This window comes from Centroberyx gerrardi, chromosome 8, assembly GCF_048128805.1.
Source record: "Centroberyx gerrardi isolate f3 chromosome 8, fCenGer3.hap1.cur.20231027, whole genome shotgun sequence".
In the NCBI taxonomy this organism is placed as follows: Eukaryota; Metazoa; Chordata; class Actinopteri; order Beryciformes; family Berycidae; genus Centroberyx; species Centroberyx gerrardi.
Window position 1 is genome coordinate 8,872,998 of NC_136004.1, and position 25,224 is coordinate 8,898,221.

General features: G+C 43.1%; 1 protein-coding gene across 1 annotated transcript; it reads right to left on the reverse strand.

Moving 5' to 3' along the window:
* Positions 1-1,102: 1,102 nt before the first annotated feature.
* On the reverse strand, positions 1,103-24,728 carry specc1la (sperm antigen with calponin homology and coiled-coil domains 1-like a). Its single transcript, XM_078285273.1, has 16 exons — positions 24,587-24,728; positions 16,356-16,518; positions 16,106-16,244; positions 14,383-16,013; positions 13,821-14,028; positions 12,887-12,960; positions 12,240-12,415; positions 11,542-11,723; positions 11,233-11,351; positions 9,665-9,755; positions 8,799-8,888; positions 7,893-8,052; positions 7,038-7,140; positions 6,000-6,116; positions 5,825-5,884; positions 1,103-4,599 (listed from the first exon to the last, which is right to left on the reverse strand). The coding sequence occupies exons 2-16, from the start codon at positions 16,479-16,481 to the stop codon at positions 4,510-4,512; spliced, it is 3,366 nt and encodes a 1,121-aa protein (XP_078141399.1). The 5' UTR covers positions 16,482-16,518; positions 24,587-24,728; the 3' UTR covers positions 1,103-4,509.
* Positions 24,729-25,224: the final 496 nt, after the last annotated feature.

A 25,224-nucleotide genomic window follows, 5' to 3' on the forward strand; every position in this document is an offset into this window, starting at 1 on the left:
ATGCTTAAAGGTGAACCAAGCAGATATATTGTACAGTAAACTCTAACATTAAAAACCCTGTTATTATATTATAGCAAACAATGAGCTCGACTGGCTTGCTAGCAACAAGCCTAAAATTAAAAATAAGACACTTACCGTATTTTCTGTATTATCACAAGTGCTTTAGGCGAGTCGCGGCAAAATGTCTTTATGGGTTAGCCATTGTTATAATTTAAATAACAATATGCAAAACTTCTTCATGATAGCTGGCAAAATCCTGTCCGACGTCAAAATGACATGCAAGTCCAGGCAGCTTCACCTCCCACTGAGCTGCAGAGTGTGTACTGGTTCAACAAACTGGTTTCATACTGGTTCAACTCCCCGCTGGTGGGCTCGGCTTAACCTGCACGAGCTGGCTCCTCGTCAAGGAACATAAGTAGAATAGGCCTAGATATTGGTCCAATTAATGCTAATGCTAATAGAAAAATGAAACGGCTTCTTTTCTTACTTAAGACAGATAAGGGAAAAAGTCTCTCTCTCTCTCTCTCTCTCTCTCTCTCTCTCTCTCTCTCTCTCTCTCTCTCTCTCTCTCTCTCTCTCTCCCCTCATAAAATATGTTCAGCCTTGATTGTGCCTCAGTTTCCTCTTCAGAGGATGAGACCAACAGAATCAGTTAAAAGCCATGTGTGTATCCAGTTGATTCTGCTGAAGACAGACATTAACATGTTGTAACTCTTCCTGAGGCTGACTGCTGGGAAGCTGTTCTGAGAGCTGGGTGAGTGTTGGACAGGCAGTGAGCAGCTACATGTGTGTCCTGTATTCAGGCTCATCTAGCACTTTTCTCATTCTGAATGAAAACCGTCCAGTCATTACTACTCAGTGCCAGAGCCTCATCACAGCTAATCATTGCCTCAATAAAATACACTATTCATTAACTAATGATGCCATTAGATTGAAAATGTAATTCTATGAAAATGAGTCTGGACAAATAGTCACCAGTGCTTCAGTGCTGAAAGCATGAGATGCTTCTTGCACATTTCTGACCTCAGGGAAAATCTGAATCAACTGATCTGATTGTTCTGGATAAAAGTCACGGAATGACAAGATTAAGCATGCTCGTTTCAATGGTCTTTTATTACTATTGCCAGAAAAATAAAGCGACATAAAAACAGACAGCCTTTTACAATTGATTATCATAATGGTGTGCACTTAATAGCTTAGTCCCTTTACACACAAAACACTCTCACAAACGCAAACACACATCTAATCATTCAACTTAAACTTTGTCCAGGGACGCCTTCAGCACTTCATGTAGTGGTGGTCGTGATTTCCTCAAAACAGAAAACCATCCATACCTAAAACAGTCTTCAGCAGACTGTGAAATATGGCATGGATTGCACTAAATCATGGATTCGTAGGCAACATGGAAAAAAAAGGACATAAGGAAGTAGGTTCAGTGGAATTCTCAGAGCTTCTTTCAAGTAAACAAAAAATGTAGCATAATGAAGTGGACCCATGAACAAAACAATATACTTTTCACATTTGCTTTGCTTGTTGTGGTAAAGCCGTACACATACAGGGCATCAGACGCAGTAGCTCAGGTCCCAGCTCGTGGTAACAACGTGACAAGTCCCCCAACACTGGATCATGTCAAGGTGGAATGTGCTTCCTAGCTTTGCCAACCGTCTGGTCTCTCCTCAGCACAGCAGCAGGCTGGGATCAGTGCTCATCAATCACTCCATATCAGCACACACTGGAACACTTAAATACCAAGGATCACTGGAGCGTGATCAAGACACATTCCACTTTTATACATCGAGAGGCTTCGAATGGTTTTATAGCTGACATACGTGGTATCGGGAGCAGGGGATACATGAGCCAGCGCTGGAATATGATAATCAACCGCACTACAGTAATGCAGGGTGCTGATAATCCTCGGCATCATGGCATCACGTACCCTGTTAACAGAGCGCCTATACTTTCAAATGTCAACACGTGACAACTCACTCTCATTCTCTCAGCAGATTTCTTCCTTGAACACAAACAAAAAAGTAAAACAAATTCAAATCGTGGCAAGTTCTTGTGCTAACTTTTGCTCACTGAATGTCTCATGCAGCTATACAGATTGTGGTGATGTGGCTTGGCGAACAGCAAGACGGGATGTGCTTCTAAATCTAGGAAAAAATGTTGCTCCTGATGTTGCTGTTGATGCCAGCAGCAACGTCGGAGCCAATTCAAAACTGGAGTAAACAACAAGGAGATACCTAGACATTTTGAATTTTGAGTTCCCTTCACAAGACACATTACAGGAAGAAAGGTTCAGCCATTGACCTTCCAGTTTCCCTAGAATGGCTGATTAACATCATTAGCAGCATTCCTCAAGGAAAACAAAGGGGCACAGCTGACGTTAGCCTGTGTCCCACAGTTTCAATGAAGAACACTAACAAGCCACTTCGGAGAAAGTGAAGGACAAACAGAAACTATTTCCACAAGTGCCTGGTGAAGAAAGATAACTCCAGAAGTGTCACGGCATCACTTTGCGGGAGCCTCTAAACTGTTAAGGCAGGAAATGAGTGTGGCATACAAAAAGCTTATCTCAGTGCAGCTATGTGTAATAGATTCATATACATTTCAGAGACATAAAAAAAAAAGCAATGACCTCACTAGAATGATGGGAAAACCATGCGAATAAATACACTGAAATTGGTATGTAGAGGCACAATAAGCACGCAGCAGTCGAGCAGCATTATAATAACGCTGCTGACTGAATGTACACAAATTAAAAACACACCGTGTGCTATACAGTATCCATATAGTAATGGTTAGTTATACTAGGAATTGAGAATTTCAAATACTAAAGGATCTAACAGAGCATCTAACACACAAAATAAAATAAGTCGATGGCACAGTGAATTCTCAAGTCACGTGTGCATTTCTTGTAGTTTATACTGTACGATGTGCAAAATTAAATGGTTTTGTTCCGCTGTTCTAAACTGAGCCACTGCAATGACCTAGATCAGTGTTTCTGTAACTATGAGTGTGTTTCTGCTTCCCTGGGCGAGAGGCTACTTTTCCCAGTCCCAGGCTGATAAAGCTTAAGGGCCTTTGATCTAGATAGAAAATCACTACACAGATGAGAGATCGTGTCAATAAAAAATGAAATGGCCCACATTCTATCACAGGCATTGTTCAAGACTAAATCATTGTATTCATTCATTCTGGATATGATAAACTGACACTGAGTGTTCCTATGTGCCTAATGAAGGCAAATCTTTCATACTAAGTTGGTAAAACAGGCCTAGAAGAATGCAAACACTCACAATATAGTAGCTTAAGTCTAGAGTTCTCCTTTTAACACACCAAATGAATATTCAGTACTGTGCATCTGTCCGCTGTTATGGATCTGTGCTTGGAAAATCATGAAAAGCCTTAAAGAATGTGTTAGTGTTGCTTAACAAAATGATCCCATCAAAATGCGTATTAGTGCCGTTGAACAGAACACATTTCCGTGCCACTCGTGATCAGAGACAGAAGTAGTGAACGTGTGGACCGCCGGCCTTCAGTCGGTTCTGATGGCCGAGCGAGGAGCCAACCACCGAAAGGCTTTGATACATATTTGGCAACTCCTAAACTCCTCAGCTTCACTAACTGTAGTGAAAAGACACTGCCTCTTGGTAGTTTTGGCTCGTATAGAGAGCCCATCTCCTGGTCTCCTGCAACATAATTCAGACAGGCACTTGATCCGTTAAATGAGAGGCATCTGTATCATGATGAGTCAGGAAGACTTGGTGCAAAAAGGCTGCGTCTGTCTCAACTCCACCCAAAGGGAATTCCATTATTGCCAATTCCACCACAACTGACTTTAAGGTTGTTATTCTGCAAAAGTAGACATCCTCCATGATATAGTCAGAATGACACAAATGGAAAAAACACATCTCCTTTTGCAACAGAGCAAACTGAAAGTCAGTTCTGATGGACTTCCCCTTTAACAGACTATGTACCCTGATGTTGGGTGTGGAGGGAAAATGCTTGGTGAGGAAAAAGCCAGGTAGAAGGCACTGAGACTAGGTTTCTCTTCAATGTTGCTCCTTCAAACGTATACTGAAGGCAAAGACGATCTGCAGGTTTTGATCAGAGGTCAGTTCATACTTGGTTCACCAGAGACATTAGCTAGAGTCACTTGTCATGGCTTAATAGTGTAGACATACAGGTATCGTCCTAACATCGGCAAGCCCTTGAATACGACTACAACAATACATGGTACGCCTCCTAAACTGCGTTGGAAGGATGGAGTAGCTTGGTGTGCCCAGTGAGGTGCTGGCCTGCCTTAGTGTTGCTAAATATTGAGAAAAGCGGAGCCCGGCGCCAAACTGGCTGACATGCAACATGACTGGGTGTTGCTGGGGTTCGGGGGTGACTCAGCCAAGTGAGGTATAACAGTTGAAAGAGGGGCCGAAGTGTAGCTGAGAGCACAGGAGGGCTGGCTCGGCTCCGATTGTGCTGAAGGAGCAGGGCGGCGAGGCGGTGGAGTCAGGTCTCAAAGTACTTATAGATGGCTGTGACGTAGGTCATGACACTCTGCCAGTCTGGCCGCTCCGTGTGCACCATCTCATTGATGTCCTGCAACAGAGAATGAGATGCAATATAGATTATGACTGGAAAAATGTTGTTATTTTGTCAGCTAAGGACACAAGTTATACACTGTTCTTTGAAAAGTACCAGAAGTTGTTTTTTGCTATCAATCCATTTGTGTGAGTGTGTCACATATTTTTTGTAAATGGTGGATATGTCATTTTGGAATGAACCTCTTCAAATATAACAGGTGTTTCTAAACTAGGTGTACAATTTGTAATAATAACAATGATATATAATCATATATATATAAAATGATATATGGTATAATTTTTGTTATTTTTAACAAAATAATTCAATATTCAATTGCTAAATGTACCTGGAAACAAGAAAAATATTTAATAATACAGTGACTACTAATAATGCATACCTACTTTTGAAATGTGACCACTGTATATCAATGAAGGCTGTAATGTTTATGTATTTTAGAGTAGAACCATATCAAAAATGCTACAAACGCAGAGCAAACTTCAACTCTGTGATTAATGTCTAGAATTAACAAATGAGGTCAGCGGTTGGAATTTGCTTTTTCTTACAGTATGGAAATCAGACAAAATGAAAGCTTGCTTTTTTAAGTTGTTGAGCCAACCAGTTTTCTTGCAAACATGTACAAACTTGAAAATGCGTTCCCTCATTTAGCAAAGAAAAAATCTATTTTTGTACAAAAAGAGATGCACTGATCTAAGAAACGGCATATAAAATATTACCACTACTGTATCAACATATTTACACTTTTGTGAATCCAAGTGAAGAACTGCACTTGAAGCGCATCAGGATTTCAAACCTACTTCACGTGGTGAACTGAAAAGAAAACAAAATGGAAAAAAATATACTTCTACTGTCAAGAAAGTATATAAATCCAGGGGCAGGCACCAATGTGAGTCAAATAAAAAATGCCTTTATTTGGGGGCAAAGAGAAAAAAAACACCACCTACACGTTCCAGCTCACGCCTTCCTCAGGGTGTACAGACTGTCCAAATAAGGGCATTTTATATCTGACCCACAGTTGTGCCTGGACCTAGATTTATATACACTTTCTTTTTTTTTTTTTTTTTATTACACAATTTGCCTGTATTTTTTTAATAAAATAAAAAAATACAAAAATAAAATATATACACTTTCTTGACACTAGGAGTATATTTTTTCCATCATTTTGTTTCATACCTTAACTTGTTTTAATAAAACCATTTCATCATATTCACATGAAGCATACCAAAGTGGATTTGATCCCCACGCTCTCTGCAGCCTGGAAAGCTAAAGTGAAGTTTCTCCTCTGAGGAAAAGAAGAGAAACTCAAAGTCACACAGCGGAACAGTTTCTCTGACAAAACAAATGACCGACACTTCATGGTTTACAGGTCACGGCGTTGGAGAAGGCCATAGACTTGCCTTCTCTTGGCTGGTGAGCTCCTGGTAGGGGATATGGGCCGGCAGGTAGGTGTGGAGCACAGCGCAGAACGCAAGGCCGTCGTTCCAGCTGCTGCTGAAGTTCGTAATGTCGATATTCTGAAAAAGACGACAGCGGTCTATTCACACTCCTTTCAACTGACTGAATATTTCCAGCCCGGGACCTAAATGAAACACCCGTTTCTGGGCCCGATCTGAATTAAGGAGGACAATATTTTATCCTGGCTCGTGAATGTCAGCAACTGTGCATTTTCTTGCTTTCAACATTGCCTCCAGAAACATTATGGCTGCAATAAATTGAGTTGCCACTAAACTATTTAAGATGATTCAGCCACAGAGAATACCAGTTTCTACTGATGACCATCCTGGGATTTCATATGAATTATGAGCATTATTCATCCACATCAGATTTAGAGTCTTTTCTACCATCAAATATGGTCATCTTACCATTTAAATCAGTGGCATCCAAAAGGGGTTTGTCCTCCAGCATGTACTTCACTTAGAAATTCAACATGTCTCAGGTGTAAAGGCTCTTTAGTCTGTAATGCTAATAGGATGTGGATGTAGGATGTGTTAAATGTTGCACACTTCCTGGAGTGGACCTGAGGAGCCATGGTAACCATTCCGTCTCTACATCAATTAAAAGAGAAAAACATGGCTTCATTATAGCTATAAGTGACTCTGACACACCAGTTGGTCATTTCTAGGTCAATGTTAAAATGTTTGTTTCCTCTCTGCACATGTTTGAAAAGATGCTCTCTGATTTGAGTCAATGGCTTGGGGATTGCACTGCAGTCACTACAGAATAATTATCTGTGACTTGGATGAGGAGGCCGCTCATGTGGAACACAATCCACATGATCCTCGAGGGGGAAAACACAACACTCATAGTTCAGGATCAGCTGGGGAGCAGCGCTCCTACAGCTGGTAGGGATTCAGTGTCTTGGTCAAACACAGTTTAGCAGGGCAGACACTTGAGTCATGAAGTGTACCTGCACCAGTTACAGGACAGTAACATACCTGGTAGCCCTCAGTCTTCTTCTGGCACCACTTGAGCAGAGCATTTCTCTTGGAGCCTCCGTACTCTCTGGCCAGTGCCGACAGAGGGTCCTTCCTCTCCTCCCTTAAACCCACACATAAAAGACGATTGGTTAGTAAACAGTCTACCACAGTCTTAAAAGATTTATTTTGAAGATAACTTTCAAAGCATTTCTGATTTATGAGATACTCTGCAGTGTAGAGAGAGACAGGAAAAATGAGAGATGGGGAACACAATGTGACAAAGGTAAAGAGTCAGATTATACAGTAAGCATTTGCCCACTGATTCACTAGGATACCTAAAATGTCCAAACTTTTAGAGATTAAACGATATTGAACAGAATACGCATGTGTGTTCATACTATTCATACCACCAGCAGCTTTTTTTATATTAAAGATAATGGGGAGCGGCTACAAGGCGGATGAAATGCAGCTACTTTGGAGAAAGTAGCCTAGCATTTTTTAGGCAGAGCAGAGTGAACAGAGAAAAATTTAACTTTGTAGAGGAACTCTCATGACGTGGAGTGCAGCTGAGTAGGCAGCTGACAGTTTATGACGATCTGAGTAAAAATGGAGAAAGCAGCAGTAGAAAAGTTGATAGTCCTTGTTAGCGACACTGTTTATAAAGAGTCAGCAAGCGAGCAGCTTGGCTGTGTTGTGGGCGGTTTTGTTAAGTGTCTGAGAGTCGGACATAAGTGCTGTTTGCTGATAGTGGCAACTGCTGCTGATGGTTTATGGAAACAAAGTCCGTGACCCACATTTCATTATCAGCACAAAATGCGGTTGAGGCAGGACCTTTTCTACAAAAACAGTGTGAACACTCCCTAAAGGTGGTACCTTAGGCGGCTGCGTGCTGTGGGAGTGACAGAGGCGGTGGGAGAGGAGGAGGACAGGGAGAGCTGGGAGGAGGCGGCGCTCATGGCCATCAGGGAGGTGGAGGAGGCCCCGTCTGGAGCCGACATGTCCCTCTTTATCTCCTCGCTGCTGCGGCGGGACACTGGTCAGGACAGAGGAGACGGAGTACAGTATGAGCAACCACACTGCTGGGATAACACACACTCAGCTTTCCAGTGTAAAGGGGCCAGGGGTCGAGTCACCGCTTGTGGAAGTAAACGCCTCACAGGCCAACATGAGACTATAGTTCTACAGGACTAGCATGCCTGTTTGGTCCAAAAGGTTTCAGAAAGCCACATTTAAGACTTTTTAAAGACGTTTTTATTGCCACCTGGAATTGAAACTAGCCCGTTTCTGACTGAACATAGCTAATGAAATCCTAAAACTATAAACGGGCACAACAAGACAAAGGACAACATGAAATTAATTATTGAGAGTTATGAAGTCCATTTGTGTTCAGTTAAGTGGATACAATGAAAAAAAAAACAACCTGTTTGCATATTGTACTAATACTGTTCTGTATTAATCTAAGAATGGACTTGCAGTGCAAAGAAACCTGTCATTGCATAGTGAAAAAATAAAACCTCTTATAACTGTATACAAGACATTTTGTTCATTTTTAAGGCCCTACATTTACATAATTTATTCATTTATTTACAAGATTTTTTTCAGACTTTTTAAGGACCAGGGGGATACTGTGATGAAACTGCTCCTATAGTTGCTAAACTTTCATGTTGCTGTCTAGGAAACTTCTGTTGTACTTTACACATGATAACCTATAGACCTTGATTTTTGGGGAACTAAACTGATGACTGGGTTGCTTTTCATAACTGAAGTACCATCTCTAACCTGAGATTGCCTTGGTGGAGTCCATGTTGGAGACCCTCTGGAGGACAGATGGAGGGCGGCTGGCCGAGGTTCCCCTGAGAAGGTGCTCAGCTGTGGATACAACAGCATGTTTACATCACGTACAGTACGAGCGTGTCTATAAGACAGTTTCCTCTGAAATTAGATGCAACCGGGTCAGAAGAGGAACATTCCAACCCCTCGGAATACCAAAGAATGAGACAGACTGGCCGAGCAAGAAAACAATAAATCAGAGAAAAATAAACGAAGCATTGGAAGCTATGGCCAAGTAAGCACGTTCACATGAAGCACTTGAACTTGCTGCTGGTGAGAATGAACTGGAGGAGATTCTGTGCGGTGGCTCATTACGTGCCTGTATCCCCCCCCTCTAGTGCTTTGATTACCCAACACATCTAATTGAGGTCAATGCAAATCCCATTTTAACTCCAAACGTCAGGCCTCTGGGGAAACACTGTCCCCGCCACCAACCCCATGCTGCTTTTATTTTCTATCTATTTCCCATAGGAGAGAGAGGGCAGTCCACTTCCCTTAATAGCTATTCTTTATTGAGACAGAGGGAGCGAGAGCAGGAGAGAGAGAGAAGGCAAGACAGAGGAGAAGGCCCTGGTGGGTCCTATGATCCTACATGTGGTTCCAGATGTTGCGAACCACTACATCTTCTTTGGAAACCGCCCTGTTGCTACTTTGCGGGTGGGCAGAAACCATGAGATGCCTAAAATTACCAACACAGTGTGTTATTCTGCCCTTTACACATTTGGAACTTCATTTCTAAGAGCAATATTTTGAAATAAAGCAAATGTCATTAGATATTTGAAGTATTTGGATAGCCACTGTGGCGGCTGCCTCACCTGGCATGGTGATGTCTGTATAGCTGGGCCTCTTGTCGCTCAGAGAGGAGAGCGGCTTGGCTGCTGACATAGACCCAGTTATGGAGTGTCTCTGAAACAGGCAAAAAAAAAAAAAAAAAAACTGAATATATTACAAATCTATCTATGGAAAGTCTAGTTTGAGGGGAATACAATATAAAATTGACAAATGGAACATTATCTGAGCAGCAATGTTGAGCTGAAATTGAGAGTATTTTTAATTTATTATGACTATTTGAACTAAAAAGGATATATTCTCACATGCAACATAAGTTCACAGTGTCATAAACACAACATCACTCTGTGTTCGGTGCACCGTTTTACCCTACGGTGTTGTAAACAGCCACTAATTCAAATGGGATCAGCCGTCCTGACTCCCTGTCAAACATTTCTTAACTTCGCCAAACCTTCCATTTGGCAGATAATATTTGCCATTCCGGTTTATTTCACTTGATAAATCAAAAGGCTGTAAGTAATAAAACATCAGAAATGCTTTGTGTTATTTTTAGCAAGTAATTTAGAGATGTTTTTACCACAGTACACGTCTGCCTACACAATACCCTCTCACTAGCTTACCCAATCAACACCGTTTGAAAATCAGTGTGGACCCTTTAGCATGAAAATTGTACTGAGGCAGACAGTGTGAATGTTGGTGTTTTTATGCCACATATAAAAATTACAGATGGAAGGAAGGCAATCAATTTTTACTTGGCATTTAAGAAAGTGCATTCGCAACATGGTGAGTAGGCTGGGTGTTCGCAACAGAGTGAGCAGGCAGGAAAAGCAGCAACTTGAAACGCTGTCTGTGAAGCACTGGGTCGATAAACACAAAGAATATGGAACAGCGCTTGACCTAAGAACAGGAAGTGTCTCATATATTTATTACTGCTTAGGCAATTAGCCAACACTGCAATTGACAATGAGTGAGCAGGGATTGTCTTGTTCAGAGACACTTGGACAGGACACATGGCTTTTTGATGGACACATACTGGCAGTTGCTGAGGTTGAACCTGAGAGCTTTTGGTTACAGAGGTTGAAGTGGTGTTCTGGCACAGCGTCACCCACTCACAAAACACATGGTATGGGCAGGTAACACTGGGAAAGAGAAACTTCCAGCAACATATTCAACATAACATTCCAGCACTATATAGAGAGGATGAGGAAACTTACACTAAGCTGCTGCATGAGTAGGTAGCAAGTCAGTGTGCTTGTGTGCCTCATCCTCTGCTTCTGTATGACTTAATGACGCTATATGTGTTAGCAATCTATTGGCTGGTAATGCCACTGTCTCTTATACTATTGGTTGATTTTTGTGTGTTTTTCCCATGCATGTATGCTTTTACATGAATTGTTTTACAAAACCTGACAAAGGCCATTTGCCAAAACTCGTCAGTTTTACTAATAAATCTTTGTTCTCAGTACAGCAGGTGTTGCTGGAAATTCCTTTTTTCCCCAGTGTCACCATTTGGTTTTATGATAGTCTCTAAACCACCAGGCCACCCAGCCTGCAGTCCATACAAGTTAAGCACACACAGCCTTTTCTCCTGTACCTGTATGGGTGAAACGGCAGCTGCTGGGGGGGTCTTCATGGGGCTGGGGCTGAGGGGGGTGCGTGGCAGCGGGGCAGCAGGGGCTGTTGGAGCCACAGTGGCACCGTTGGAAGGTGGGCCTGAATTAGAGTAAGATGGAGCGGTCAGTCACACACAGCTCAGCTTAGAGCTGTTACAGACAAAATTGTTAATATGCTGCTAATATAAAGTATTGCACCAGGAGCATTGTCAATTGCAATTATTACCAGCAGCAGTACATACATTCATGACCATTAAAAGTAGAAAAGTGAGAAAAGTGGAATATCTTACACTCGCATTGTGGGGTACCTTGTGAGGCACTGTCGAAGCTCTTGATGAGCGTTTTGACGGTGGGCGAGGGCTCCGAGGAGGTGGAGGAGCGCCGGCTGAGGCCCATCCCCTGCCTCAGCGCTGCCAGGTCCCTCTCCACCGCATTCATGTAGTTATACACCCTGCCCCGCTCCTCCTCCTGCCTGGGGAACCACAGAAAACATACTCAATATCTGTACGAAGATATTTCTTCAGAAAGTCCTGCACTACTCCTAAAATTCTTAAAAGTGTTGTGGTGTGGATCATTTTGTGACAGTAGCCATCACTTTTTTTGGTTGATCGCTCTTCATATTCATAACAACATGGTGGCAATAACTCAACAAATGCAACCACATTTTTGGTTCTGAGGCCCAGGTTCATTCCCGGACCCATTCCAGTAGGTGTTGCAGTTTAAGATGGACAATTATGCTGAAATTGTAATTGAAAATCTGTCATTTGGTCTTACTGCTCAGCCTTCCAACCAAAAGATAACAATGTAATTTTCAGTTTTCTAGCTGTGAGAGCATTTTTCCAACAATGGGGCCACTGCAGCTGAATGAAAGCAAAGCTACCGATCCAAAGCTAAATCTTCCCTCATTTTGTTTGGAAACAAACACAAGTCAGTTGATGTCAGTGTGACGCTGGAGCTCATCCAAACTGTTTCCCTCTGTGGGTCTTACTTGCGGCTCTTGACCTCGTCCAGTTCCTTGCTCAGCTTCTCGTTCTTCTCCTGGGCTTCCTGCAGCCGGCGCCGCAGGTCTCCAATCTCCTCCTGCGCTTCCGACTTGATGTCATTAGCAATGACAACAGCCGTCTGCAGATCAGCCTGGAACTGACGCCACTCCAACGACTCCTCCTGCACACGCACACACACACACACACGATGAGACAGCTGAGAGATTAATTGCATGATTTAGGCTAAATGATTTATCAAATCATTGAGACAAAAACTACGTTGTCTTCCAGTAAATCCAGCAGCTGCAGACCAGACCTGGGAGAAAAAGTATTTGCAAATAATTCTTAGCACTGGTTTTAACCTGAATTGAGTACCAGATGGGTGGAGTTTACCACATAGAGACAATTCAAAGAAGTGTCAGGTAAGCTGTCAATCACAGAAAAGGACATTAAATTGACTTTTGAATACTTTGCTATAATTGTCTAAATATTCCGGTTCATTGTCTTGTTTTACATGGCAAGTCCCTCCAATGTTGTACTACATGTGAATTCAAACCAAAAATTATTTGCAAGTACTATTTGATGGCAGTTTGCCCCAGACAGTAGTGATCCAGGCCTCAAATAGCCCCGTGGCCCGCTGCAGCCCCCTCACCCTCAGTCTCCGGTGAAGAATCTTAATCTCCCTCTCCATGTCGTGCTTCTGGTCCTGCAGCTTCTTCACAGAGTCTGAGAGAGGAAGTAGACACATGGTGGAATTCATGTGAACAGGCCACAGAATAGATTCACACACAGTGCAGGGACAGCAGCATGGTCTTTTTACTAAAACAATTCAAGAGCCTCTTGGCCTCTTTTATGAAAATGTTCTTTCACTCTTATCCTTAATTCCAGAATTTGGAAAAATATAAAAAAACACAAAGCTATCAATAGCATTCATACCTTGAATATTGAAAAAATGAAAATTAGAGGATGTCATTGAAGCCTGTAGACTTTGGCATCAAGATCAATTGTTGATACTTTCATCCAAACTTTGGCTTGGATATGGTCACACGCAGTTTGAGCATAAGAGCCTTTTATAAATCAGGCTCCCAGCACTGAGCTATGGAACAGCAGGCGCTCATTCAAATAAACACTACTGAAAACAAAAGCAGCATCCGTTCTAGATGGAGGGTACTGGGTGATTGTAATTGTATAAAAGTAGTAGAGTATATCATAGTATTCAACACAAAAATTGTCTAACCATAAGCCTGCAGATTGTTTGCTATTTTTAGTTCTGTACAGAGGAAGTTTGACGCAGCACTTCATGGCAGGAGATTAAAACTTGTGAGATATGGGATATGATAAGCTGTCATGCACAAGGCAGGAAACCAGCTATTTCACCATCAGCACAGTAGCTGTTGGACTCCAGATTTCACTGGCCACTTTTCACTGCTTTACCAGCCAAATATAATCTTTACAGCAGAACAGGATCTCTACATGATCGCTGGTTGCCTGCCAAAGTAAATGGCCTAAACCTACCAGGCAGTAAAATTTGGCTGTTGGCATAGTTTCCCCACCCTGGTTGTACAGTGTGTACCCAGCCGACTTACTCTCGAGGTCTGTGATGATGAGGTTGTCGTGGAGTTTGACAGCTCGGTGCTGCTCCACCTCATCCTCCAGCTCGAAGATGGTTTCCTTCATGTCAGCGATCTCCGTCTCCTTTTCCTGCAGCTCCACGCGCCGCTTCTCCAGCCCTCGCTCCTGATCTGCCATCTGCTGCTGCACCTGCTCTTGGAAGTCTCTGTATTCCCTATCCAGCTGCACACACAGGAAGAAGGGGATCCTTCATCAAACTGTTAACAAGCCGAACATGTGGCGCTTAGCTGACTAATGTGCAATATGTATTCCCAAGCTTCATCAGCGCTAACAATTTCAGATCATAATTAATACCTAAGCATTGTGTGTGCATGATTGCATGTAAAGTAGGAGTTCAGTCCCCTAGGAATTCTAGTCCTTCGATACTCTACACATTAAAAACGTACTAAGCTCTCAGCACTGTCAAAGACACACAACAGCAAGTCCTTTCCATTAAAAATAACAACAAGGTTCAACCTTGTAAAGAGAGGTGCTTGGTGGACAGAGGGCCTTAAGGTTGTGCTGGACTGAACTAACCTTACTGAAAGTCTCCTGCAGTCTGGCGACGTCGTTGTGGGCGTGTGCCAGCTCCTCCTTCATCTTAGCAGCCTTGGCCTCGGCCTCCTCCTTGTCCAGCCGCACTCCTTCCAGCAGCTGGCAGATGTCATTCTTGTCCCCGGCGTTGTGAATCGAGTACAGCTCGGCCACCTTCTGCCTCTCCTGGTCTAGCTGGGATCTGCAGCGGCTCAGCTCCGCCTGGTCGCTGCTCACTGCCGCCTTGTATTCTTCAAGGGCAGCCACCATGGCCGACCGGTCCTGTCGCTCCGACTCCATGATGCGCTCCATGTGGTGGTTCCTCTCCTTCAGCGCTCCAATCATCTCCTGGGCCTCGGCGTTGTCCTGCTCAGCCATCTTCAGCGTGTTGGAGAGGTGCTGTTGTACCCCTAGAAGCTGCTCTCTCTCAAAGCGGGCGTTATCTGCCAGGTCCACATAGCGCTGCTCCAGCTCCATGTAGCGGCCGCTCTTGATGTCCTCCTCCAGCACGTAGGACATGTGGTGCTCGTCCAGCAAGGAGCGCAGGTACTCGATCTGTCGGCCGTAGAGCTCCAGCTTGTCGCTCTGCTGGCACAGGGAGTCCATGAGGATGACCTTCTCCTCGCCCAGCCGCTCGTTCTCCCCGTTCAGCTCCTGGGTGATTTGCTGCAGGTCGGCCAGCTCCTGCAGCGTGGCCTGGAGCTCCTCGGCGGTGCTGTGCTGGTTCTCTTCCATCTGGTGGATGCGTTCTGTCAGACAGGCCACTGATACCTCGCTGGCATTGCCGCTGCTGCCCCTCCGCGAGCGCTCTCTGCTGGGTGCGCTCTCCGACTCAGAGGAAGAGGAGGCTCCAGAAGGGGCATCCAGAGCATCATCACTGGAGGTGACAGCCTGGTAGACCTCACTGGATTCGCTGTCTAGGTTGTCGGCTGAGCCTCCATGCTGGTGGCCTGTCAGCAGATCCTCCAAGGAGCCTGGGGCAGAGCCTTCCACTGAGGAGGTCAGCGTACCTGTGCCCGCGCCATCACTTTGTCCGCTGCAGGTTGCCAGGTCTGGGCTCAGGGAGGGGTAGCTGAACAGCTTGTCAGAGCCATCCAACCTCTGCTCCAGGGAGAAGCCCAACGCATTGAGCCGGTCTTTTAGCATGCGGTTCTCACTCTTCAACAGGTTCAGTTCCTCTCTGATGGCCTGGTTCTGCTCCTGTAAGAGAATCAGGGTGGACTCCACGTCAGCTGCTGTGATGGCTGAAACCTGGGGCTTCTCTTCCTCCCCAGCTTCTTCCTGCGGAGGCGCCTCCTTCCCTCCCAGGCCAAGCTGGGCCCTCATGTCCCTCAGCTCACTGCGGAGGTGCAGGATCTCCACATCTTTGCTCTTAGCCAAACCCAGCAGATCTTTGACCTTGGCCTCCAGAGCCACCTTGTCACTGATCTGGCCATCCGATTTAGACTTGCTCATACGGCCCTCAGACTCCGCTAGGACCTGGCTGCGAGAGCGCTTCCCTGAGGCCACATCTCCCTGCACAGTCCCTGACACCGACTGCTTCTTACTGACTGAGGTCCTGGATGTCCGCAGACGGTCCCGTGATGAGTTTGGCTCCTTGGAAGTTGAGGATGTCGTACGCTTGGCTGAGGTACCTGGTAGGGGGGGAAACGCAAATCTAATATTTCTTGCAAAACAACAGTACACAGGATAAAATTAATGTTTAGACATGAATTAATAGGAATACCTGATGTTGTCTTTGGCTTGCTGTCTGGGTTGCTAGCAGTGGTCCCAGTGGAGGTGGTCCTCTTGGTCTTGGTGACACCACTATTAGCTGTAGGAATCCCTCCGGCCATTGCTGCTAACAGATCATCATTGCTTTTCACCTGGATGAACACAAATTCAATCGACTCACTTACAGAAGAGAAAAAATAAATCAGATACAAGCAGAGTAAAATAGCTGCCAAATCAGTGGCGCATTACGTGACGAGTTTTACCTTAGAGAGGGGTGCTGTGCTGCTGGTCTTGGCTGCAGGCTTTCCCGTGCCTCCTGTAGCAGTGGCCTCCGTCTTCCCTCGCTCTCCACTCACCTTACTCACCACTGGCCGGACTGTCTTCTTCATACTGGGCTCTCTGCTGCCGATACATTTACAACTCAATCTGTGCACAAGGAGGGAGGAGAAAGGTAACGTATGTCAGTACCCAGAGTGATAGCTCCAGTTTTCCATGGAAGAGAAATTCTTTCCACAGAGGTCATTTCCATAACACTAGAAAACTCTGAGGCCGGGTCCAACAGCTGTACATATCTAGAAAAACAGAAAGGCTTCTTCCTCTGTCTGTCTCACTGATTAGCTACAGCAGTGTTTTTTGTGGATGTGGGAGGTAGGGGGAATTTTGGTTCTGAGAACCAGGTCCACTCCTCAGCCCACACCACAATCAGTTCCTGTAGGTGTTGCAGTTTAATAATGGCTTTTATTTGGATATTTAGATCACGATATATGGATAATTGTGCCGTTATTGCAATCTTTATGTATTTATTATTTACATTCTTTTTTAATTCTTTTATTTTGTATTTACATTTTTATAGCTGTCGGGGCAATTTTCCAGCTGTGGGGGACCACCAACAGCTCGAGGAATGTGGAAGAAACACTGAGGTAGAGGCTGCCAAGTACCAACCAGTACCTCCACTAGATGGCTGTCATGGGTTTGTTATAGTCCAGTCCTGCCACACAGCTCTGGGGTTTCACTCTGTTCTCAGTTGGAACAACACTGACACTGATAAAGATTTAGTTTAATCAATGTGGGTGGTCATTGACCATCTCTGTCCATGTGTAGGGCTCAGTCTCTGGTCTTGAAAAAGACTAGCAGGTCAAAAAGTCATTATAAAAAACATAATCAATACGGCTTTTTTTCCGCTCTCAGATCCTTATTTACAAAGTGGATTCAGTCCTTGGTATACATTTACTTATGAGAAGATTGAGGGACAGAAATGTTGAGCTCAGTAAAGGCTGAGTCCGAGTTCCCAACATTACCTTCAGCTTACCATCTACTCCTTGGCACAGACAAAGTTGGGCAAGAAAGTCTTTCTCTAGAATTGTGTGGAATAATCTGCAGAATAATTTGAACACTAAGGAACTAGACTCTCTCATAGTCCCAAGCCATTGTTGGTAATGACATACAGTATATTCACCAAATATGGTGGGCGATCAGCCTACCAGCGACTGGCCTACCCTAATGTTGCAATCCGATTTTGTGAAGCAAAAAATGTGAGCCTGTTAGTCTCCTACTGACAAGCAGTGTGTTGCACCGCATTCCATCTTCTACTGGCAAAAAAACATTCAGTGCCATATTTGTGCAAGATGTACTCATACCAACAGTAAGCATTATTCTTTTCAAACAACTCGACAACCCAGAAAAGAGAAAATTTTGAAACTAATAAGAATTTAATGGGGGGAAATTCTTGAACATACTTTAGGTGGGCTGTATTTCAAAAATCTGTATTTGATTGGTAACAGATGATTTTCTTATTCAAGAAATTGTATTTGTTCAAACAATGCCAATTGAAGCATCTTGGGGCGTCCTGATGGCTCAGTGGTCTAAGGCGCATACTATGTAACCGCAATGTCCTGGGTTCAAATCGGGCAGGGGACCTTTGCCGAATGTCATCCCCCTCTCTCCCCCAATCTTTCCTGTCTCCCTCTACTTTGATAAGAAGAAGATTTGAAATAAGGTTTGTTGGAGTTATCTGTTGCCATTTCCTAAATGACTCTGTTCATTTAGCAACAGTGGTGGCTAAGCTTTGTTGATAATGTGTGTAACCAAATAACAAAACCATGCATTCCTCCTCTTATCATCCTGTTTGACTGCACTCAGGCCAAAGAACCATCTGATTAATACATGAAAAAAGCAGGAATCATTGTTCAATATGGCTCACATGTTTTGTCCAGGCCTGAAGAGAACCTGACTTGATGCCATGATAGCAGGAGAGATCAGGAAAAGCGATTTGGGACACAACTGGAGACAAAGAATAAGCGTTTTAGCACAGACCTGGATGTCTTGCCATTCTTTTTGCACTAAGGCTCTTAAGAGGAAAAAGTGAGCTGAAGTGATTTATTGAACACAGGAAACCTAGCTACAATCAATCTCTGAGCCAGTGCTCTGTTGTTTTCCTGAGGACAAGTCTGTTGTTTGGGTTTGGAAATAAATATAATCATCAGATATCAGCAGTAAATCAGACTTGAAAAAGAACACTGTGAGAGGCCGAACTAATATAGTAGGAGCAAAATGTTGAGACAATTCACTGACTGAAACCTTTCTTTGAGGCTCAGCTAGATAAGTACACACTTCAAAAATGTGGCAATATTTAAAATTCGATACTGCCGGAGCAGGGGGAGATCTGAGTAAAACAGGCCTCATCTGAGCAACATATTCACTGCTGCTCTCTCTTGATACTCCCAGTGAATCCAGCTTAACCTGCTACTAAACTACGACTGTATTTTATTTAAAATCAAATACTTTTCTAATAGGTTTCAGCTGTGTTTGCTAGGTGCAGGTGTTACCTTAAATCTGTCGAGCCGCATCAAATCTTTCACTGCAGGCACCCAGACTCCTCAAAGTGATTCATTTTTCTCTGCCAAGAAGACATTATTTGACTTATGATTTCTGTCCAGATAACCTTGATCTCTGGTGACACAGATGTTTGAGAAAAGTGTTTAGCTAAGCCTAATCTATATGACCAAACCACAAAAACATCAAGCCTCTGCCATTCAGGTCCAAATATGGTATTTATTTGGCCAAAGGAAACTTAGGTGAACTTTTGAAGAGTTTGACTTGTAGATGGAAAATGTGAATTTTTCCAAGTTGCAGAACTCATCGTTACTCAAAACACGTTTTACTTCAATGTTTACAAAAATGACCAATGTACACAGAAAACTTTTACAGCCAAAACATGGGTAGTACCCATTTAGTTTAGTACCCATGTTTAGATGTCACAGAGCATCAGTGCTTGTATCAAATTTCAGTCAATCATTCAAAATGTAAACAAAGCCAGCAGTGAGGCAACAGCATTTGATTTAAGTAGGGGGCATCATGCTACAGTTATGGACTGGGGGCGACCCTCAGCATGACAAACCTCTCTCCATCAGAAAGAAATTACAGTAACACTTTACAGTGGCCTTATTCCAGTGTATTAACCAATGGAAAAGGATTGCAAGTACACAGTATTACTGTGTAGGTGCTTGCTGAAAATCTCCCTAATACATAACATACTTTTAATGAAGCCATCTGAATGGTGTTACACTGTTGCAAGTACACTGAAAAATATGTTCCTGCCAAGAATAATTTTTACTGGCCACAATAATTACAGGGAAAAAAAGCAATTCAGAGAAATATGCCACCCTACCCCTTTTCAGTGCTATTTCGTCCAGAAATCAGGTACTGTGTGTTAACTTAAAACTTGCTCACTCATTTATTCAGTGGATCAAGTTTGTAATTCATCGTGAAAGAGACAGGCATTCAAATATTATCGTTTCAAAAAGCTACCAGCCAGAGTAGCGGGTGAACTTTATTGATTCATCTGCCAAAGACAAATTTTACCTGCATTTGGCACTTGGCGGCAGTTAATTCAGAGCTTCCGGTCACAAGCTCACTTCATAAGTCACATGTTATGAGAGGAATCTCGATGCACGTGTTGTACACTAAATGTTAACTGCCTGTGACAATATTGTCTCCCCCTTGCATCTTCCCTCTGCCTTATGTGGAGGAAACAGCAACTAATGTGTCTCAGCTGGCACCGTTCTGCTGTGCGCTGCAGCTCTGTGGCTCCTGTGGCGGAGAGGTACTTTTTACTCAGAGCCCTCGCTGGAGCAGGCCTACAGTGCAGGCAAAGGGTTACGATTCACACTGGATTTAGACAGACTCCTTTTGAGGAGAGACGCATATCGGATTTACACCCTCAACAACCATGTCCCCAGTGGTCTGAATGTCAATTTTAATTTGAAACCTTTTCTTTGATTTTCTATGGACTTATCTTTTAGACAATATGCCTTTCTTCAATCAGTATCCTTAGCTAATTTCAAGTTTTCCCAGATGTGCTTTTTATATTTCTCTATATAACTTCATCCCAATTGTCTCCTCCTATTCTATATTTCTATTTGGAGTAATTAGGTCATGTCCCTCCCCTTTTTTCCTAGAACATATTTTTCCTCATGTCATCAGCTATACTATCATCACTGCATTTTGCCCTAATGAAGACATTATATCAAAAGGCTGACTTATTGTCAGCGCCTCTCCAATCCTCTGTGCATCTCTTTTTTCCTTTTTTACGATACAGACTGGAGCATGAAACCTTTTGGGCATAAAGAAACAAATTGAAGTACAGTTAAAATGTGCAACAACAGCACTGCACTGATGACATTAGAGCTTGAAACCTAATTCATCGTGACCTTTGTTTATATTACCGCCCCACTTCATCTCTCTTTGCACACTCAATTGTATATTCCTGATAAAGAAGAAATGCCACAAAGAAAATGCCAAAATATCCTTAAAAATAATAAAATTCAAGTACAACAAACTATTGGGCTACTCGCTTACTGTGTTTGGTGTCTGTATGCATGCACATATCCCTAAGACAAATATTTAAATTGTATAGGGCTAGTACTGACATGAGCATTCAACACCTGGTCCGTTTTCTGAACAGCTGAATGTGTGTCAAAGCAAATCTCTCAAACACAGAGCAGCTAGCTAGGGGCCGGACCTTTTCACCGGCTCTGAATAGGAATGGCAGTAGAGGCTGGGGACCAACAGCGCTGCTAAATGGGGCCGAGTCAGCGGCCTTTCACTCCTTTCTCCTATTCTATGAAACAGTATGGACTTTGCCATGTAACCTACACTATGCACTGCAAAAAGGTTCTTTCACTCAGGCAAGCAAGCAGTTTCATTGTCAATGTGTAGCATTTAAGGCACGCTTAAAGCAACGCTTCATGCATACCCCATATGACATCAGGAACAATCAGTCACTAATATTAGCATCTGGGTCTCTATGGACATGTCACTGTCACCTGGTTCAGTTTAGAAAATGTAGCCCAAATGTGTTCTTCTAACACAGTCTATACTAACTTCAGTAATGCATCACAGATAGGATGTTGTATTTTTGTGCTCTTTGTTGAACTTTTCAAGAAAGAGCATAATTTCCCAATTTTGCTGTCAAAATTCAGAAGAAAAAAAATGAGCACAAAAAAGCACAGAAAATGAAACCTCTGACAACATTACTTTGACTATGGTTAGTCAGAGATCGGTTGACATCTTCTTAAATCTTGGTCACAGTGATTCACAGTGAACTGCAAAAACATACTGAGTGGGAAGATAATGTTTGCCAAGCTAATATTCAGAATCTCCAACTTAGAACTAATGAACTACCACCCACAATAACTTGCTTATTTAATAAGTAATATTTTTCTCTACAAAATGTCAAAATGTATTGTTTAATGCAAAGGGAAAGACTTTGCTTTAAGAGCTAGGAGGTTGTAAACAGAATTACTTCCATCTGCGAAACGTGACGAAGCTGTGTAACCTCAAGCTAGCCATGACTGTAAGAGCCCCGGGCTGCAGAATGTAGGCTGTAGACTAGGCCCACAGCCAACAACACTTGTCCTGATTCAAATTAAATAGAGCTACAGTATTTGATTTCAGTGTTAATGAATGCAGTGGATCTGATCCAAGGCTGACCAAAGGAACAAGTGTGCATAGTGTTCCTTTACTGCCGGCCGAACAAAAGCATGCGACTGAGAAAGAGGACGAAGAAGAAACAGCCTAGTTGGGCCTGGGAGGACAGAGGGGTGGGGGTGGGGGTCCGGTCACTCATAAATACCCCCTCTCTGCTCTCGAGCCTTATTCCTGCTTTAACTGCAGGGAGGCACTTCCTTGCCATAACATCAGCTTCCTGTGGTGGCGTCTCCAGTGAAAAAAACCAAATGGTACATGTGTGCACAGGGACAAGCAGGCACCAGTAAGCTTGAGACAGAGCAGACGCTGTCAAACCTTGAGTTTCATTTGCCAAAATATCCCACAGTATCAAAACACAAGCCGAGCAAAGAATTAGTCAAGCCATCTTTCATAAATGTAGCTTTCAGTCACAAACTACCGTGCTGACACCACACACATAATTTCAACAAACAGGTCTTGCCTATTGCCCGCCCTGGTAGCTTTTAACAAAAAAGGATGGTAATATTTAGGTAATTCATTTAAATAAGTTAACAATAATAAAATGAAGGATCAGTAAATGAAATGCTCTGACAAGTTGACCTCAGATATCCAGTATTTCAGCTGTGAGTGGGCTGCAGCAATCAAAACAGTAACAGATGGGCTAGGTTAAAAGAATACACTGACTTCCTGGCAACATTGGTCGCAGTTTCACCTCTGTGTTAGGCATTTAGTGTTCTACGGCTGTTGTGAGATAGCTCGCACAATCCACTAAACATACAGTGTGCTGAAGCACTGTATAAATGGTACCATTCTTCTGGTTGCCGTGTTAAATTTAACTTATTACTTCACCATCAAAAAGTGTGTTCCTTCAAACTTAATCGAACCCATCCTGTTCAAAGGTCCTGGCCTATTGGTTTATCTTGGAATTACATTTCTTTTCACCCCCTTGTTCAATGTCATTGAGGCAAAGTTTCCAACAAGTGGAGAGTTTTCACTCTGACATTTTTCCAAAAGCAATCCAAAGACCAGGCAGAGACAAGTAGGAATATTACACAAGTCACAGTTCCTGGACATCAATTTAAAGAGTGGGTTGTAAAATACTGCTCTTTCCAAGCCATTCCGGGAAAGATCTGTGGTCATCTCTGGTAAAAAGGTGATTTTAACTGACATGAGTGCATGTGTGAGGGAGGGGAGAGGAGAGAGAGAGAGAGAGAGAGAGAGAGAGAGAGAGAGAGAGAGAGAGAGAGAGAGAGAGAGAGAGAGAGAGAGAGAGAGAGAGCGAGAGAGCGAGAGAGAGAGACATTATACTAGAATAGAGAAGACACTGACACGTTGTAAAATCAGTTCAATGTTGACTTTCCCATCAAGGGACTGACAGACTGACATTGTTCTTGGCAACACCTACAGCAGCAGCATCACTGCTAACGTTAGCACTAGCAGGAATGTGTCATTCAATGACACAAGCATACACAGTACACACACTTGGCCAGCCACAACTTTGAGACAAAGCCGACTACTTTCTGTTGCAAACAAACTTCAATGCTTGCTTGGTAAAAACAAATTAACGACAACCAACCAGGTAGATAATATAGCTAGCTAGCTGGTTAGCTACAGCTATTCCGTCAATGTTCCAGGAAGTTGCACCAATTTAACTTCCTGACTGGCAATGTCGCATTCAAAATAAAAGCACCGATCTGGACACGTGTAAGCAAAAGCTTTACCAGGTATCTGGTTGTGAGACAGCATATCAATACCTTGCGAGAGAGAGTTAGTTTGAACCTGAAGCGAAGACAGAGCTATAATATCATATTGTAACTAATCATGGCCAGATGAAAGACCACTTTCAGGTTAAACACTCTGTGAAGACTGAAACTCCAAAGATCTAACAAAGTCGTTTGGAATATTGAAGAGGACCAATATGTCTACATATTTCACAGCTTTGCGGCAAAAACATGACAGTACTGAGACTAAGATGAAATTTGAGGAGCAGAATCACAAAAGATACCAGATACACTGTTTACCATAAGTGATGATGAATCTGCATAAAAGGCAAGCACCACTTATGGAAGACTGTAGAAAAACAGTCTGTAATATGAACTCATATCCAATTAAGAATGACATTGGACCCGCATGTCAATACATTGACATACCTTGAAATGTATTTTACTCTGAGAAGTCTGAGATCTTTTTCCCCTCATGAAGACTTATTTTGAAAAATTCCGACTAGTATTCCAAACGATTGTTGCTACCTTGACAGCTGTGCTAAAATCTGGTTTGAGGGTCAAAAACAATGGTTGTCTAACACTAGTTAAAACAAAGAACATGCACAAAGTGAGTCTATATAGCTAACTTAACTTGAGACTTGTTTTTTCTGTCAGTTAATTTAGTTGTCACTAAGCTATGGTAAAGTAAAGCTAACGTTGGTCTGCTAATGCTAGCGTTAGGCTAACAATGTTACGTTAGCCTAGCCTGCAAAGAAAGACAGTACTCCCCCTGTGATGCTTGCGAGCTGACAAAATATTCATACCTGAGGTTCTCCTGTTTTTTCAGTTTGATAAATGGTTAAAGGTCCGATGAAATGCATCCGTGGTGGCTAAACAGCTCGCCAGCACGGTAGCTAATCCCACAACTTCATACCGCAGGCAGCATCGGTTTCGGATGTCAACTGTTCGGCAGGAGCCGGATCCCCTGCCCCCTCCCCGGCTGGTTGCATCACCTCAGCACGGCAGCATCAGCCTCCACACAGGAGGAACAGCTCAGTGCCTCCAGGATAATTAAGCATGCAGTGAGTTAGTTTTATTATTGTCTCTATATTACCCTTAGAGCAGGGATAGGCAACCATGTGCCATGGAGGGCCGAGAGTCTGCAGGCTTTCATTCCAACAAAGACCACACCTGATTTCACTGATTAACACTTCACCTAGAGAGGAGGATCTCAACTTGGCCAGATAATCTAGAAGTTATACCCAGGGATACAGTGGAGGGTAAAGCCACCTACACTCAGTTTACCCACCTTGCTATTTGTGGAGTAGTGCTTACCCTCTACGCTATTTTAGGTTGACTTGAATCTTTATCACATACATTTATTGTATGCATCTATAGTAGGTAGCATGAAACTGATGTAAGTTATATGAACATATGGTCTTTTTAGGAGAAAAAAAGGCAT

What these genes read in the sequence shown, in the direction of transcription:
- specc1la (XM_078285273.1), bottom strand. Translation starts at nt 16,481, where the DNA reads ATGAAGAAGACAGTCCGGCCAGTGGTGAGTAAGGTGAGTGGAGAGCGA. An exon ending in TGCAGGAGACTTTCAGTAAG is followed by an intron (nt 14,029 to 14,382) that starts GTTAGTTCAGTC and finishes CTGTGTGTGCAG; the next exon opens with CTGGATAGGGAATACAGAGA. An exon ending in TACAGACATCACCATGCCAG is followed by an intron (nt 8,889 to 9,664) that starts GTGAGGCAGCCG and finishes TTGTATCCACAG; the next exon opens with CTGAGCACCTTCTCAGGGGA.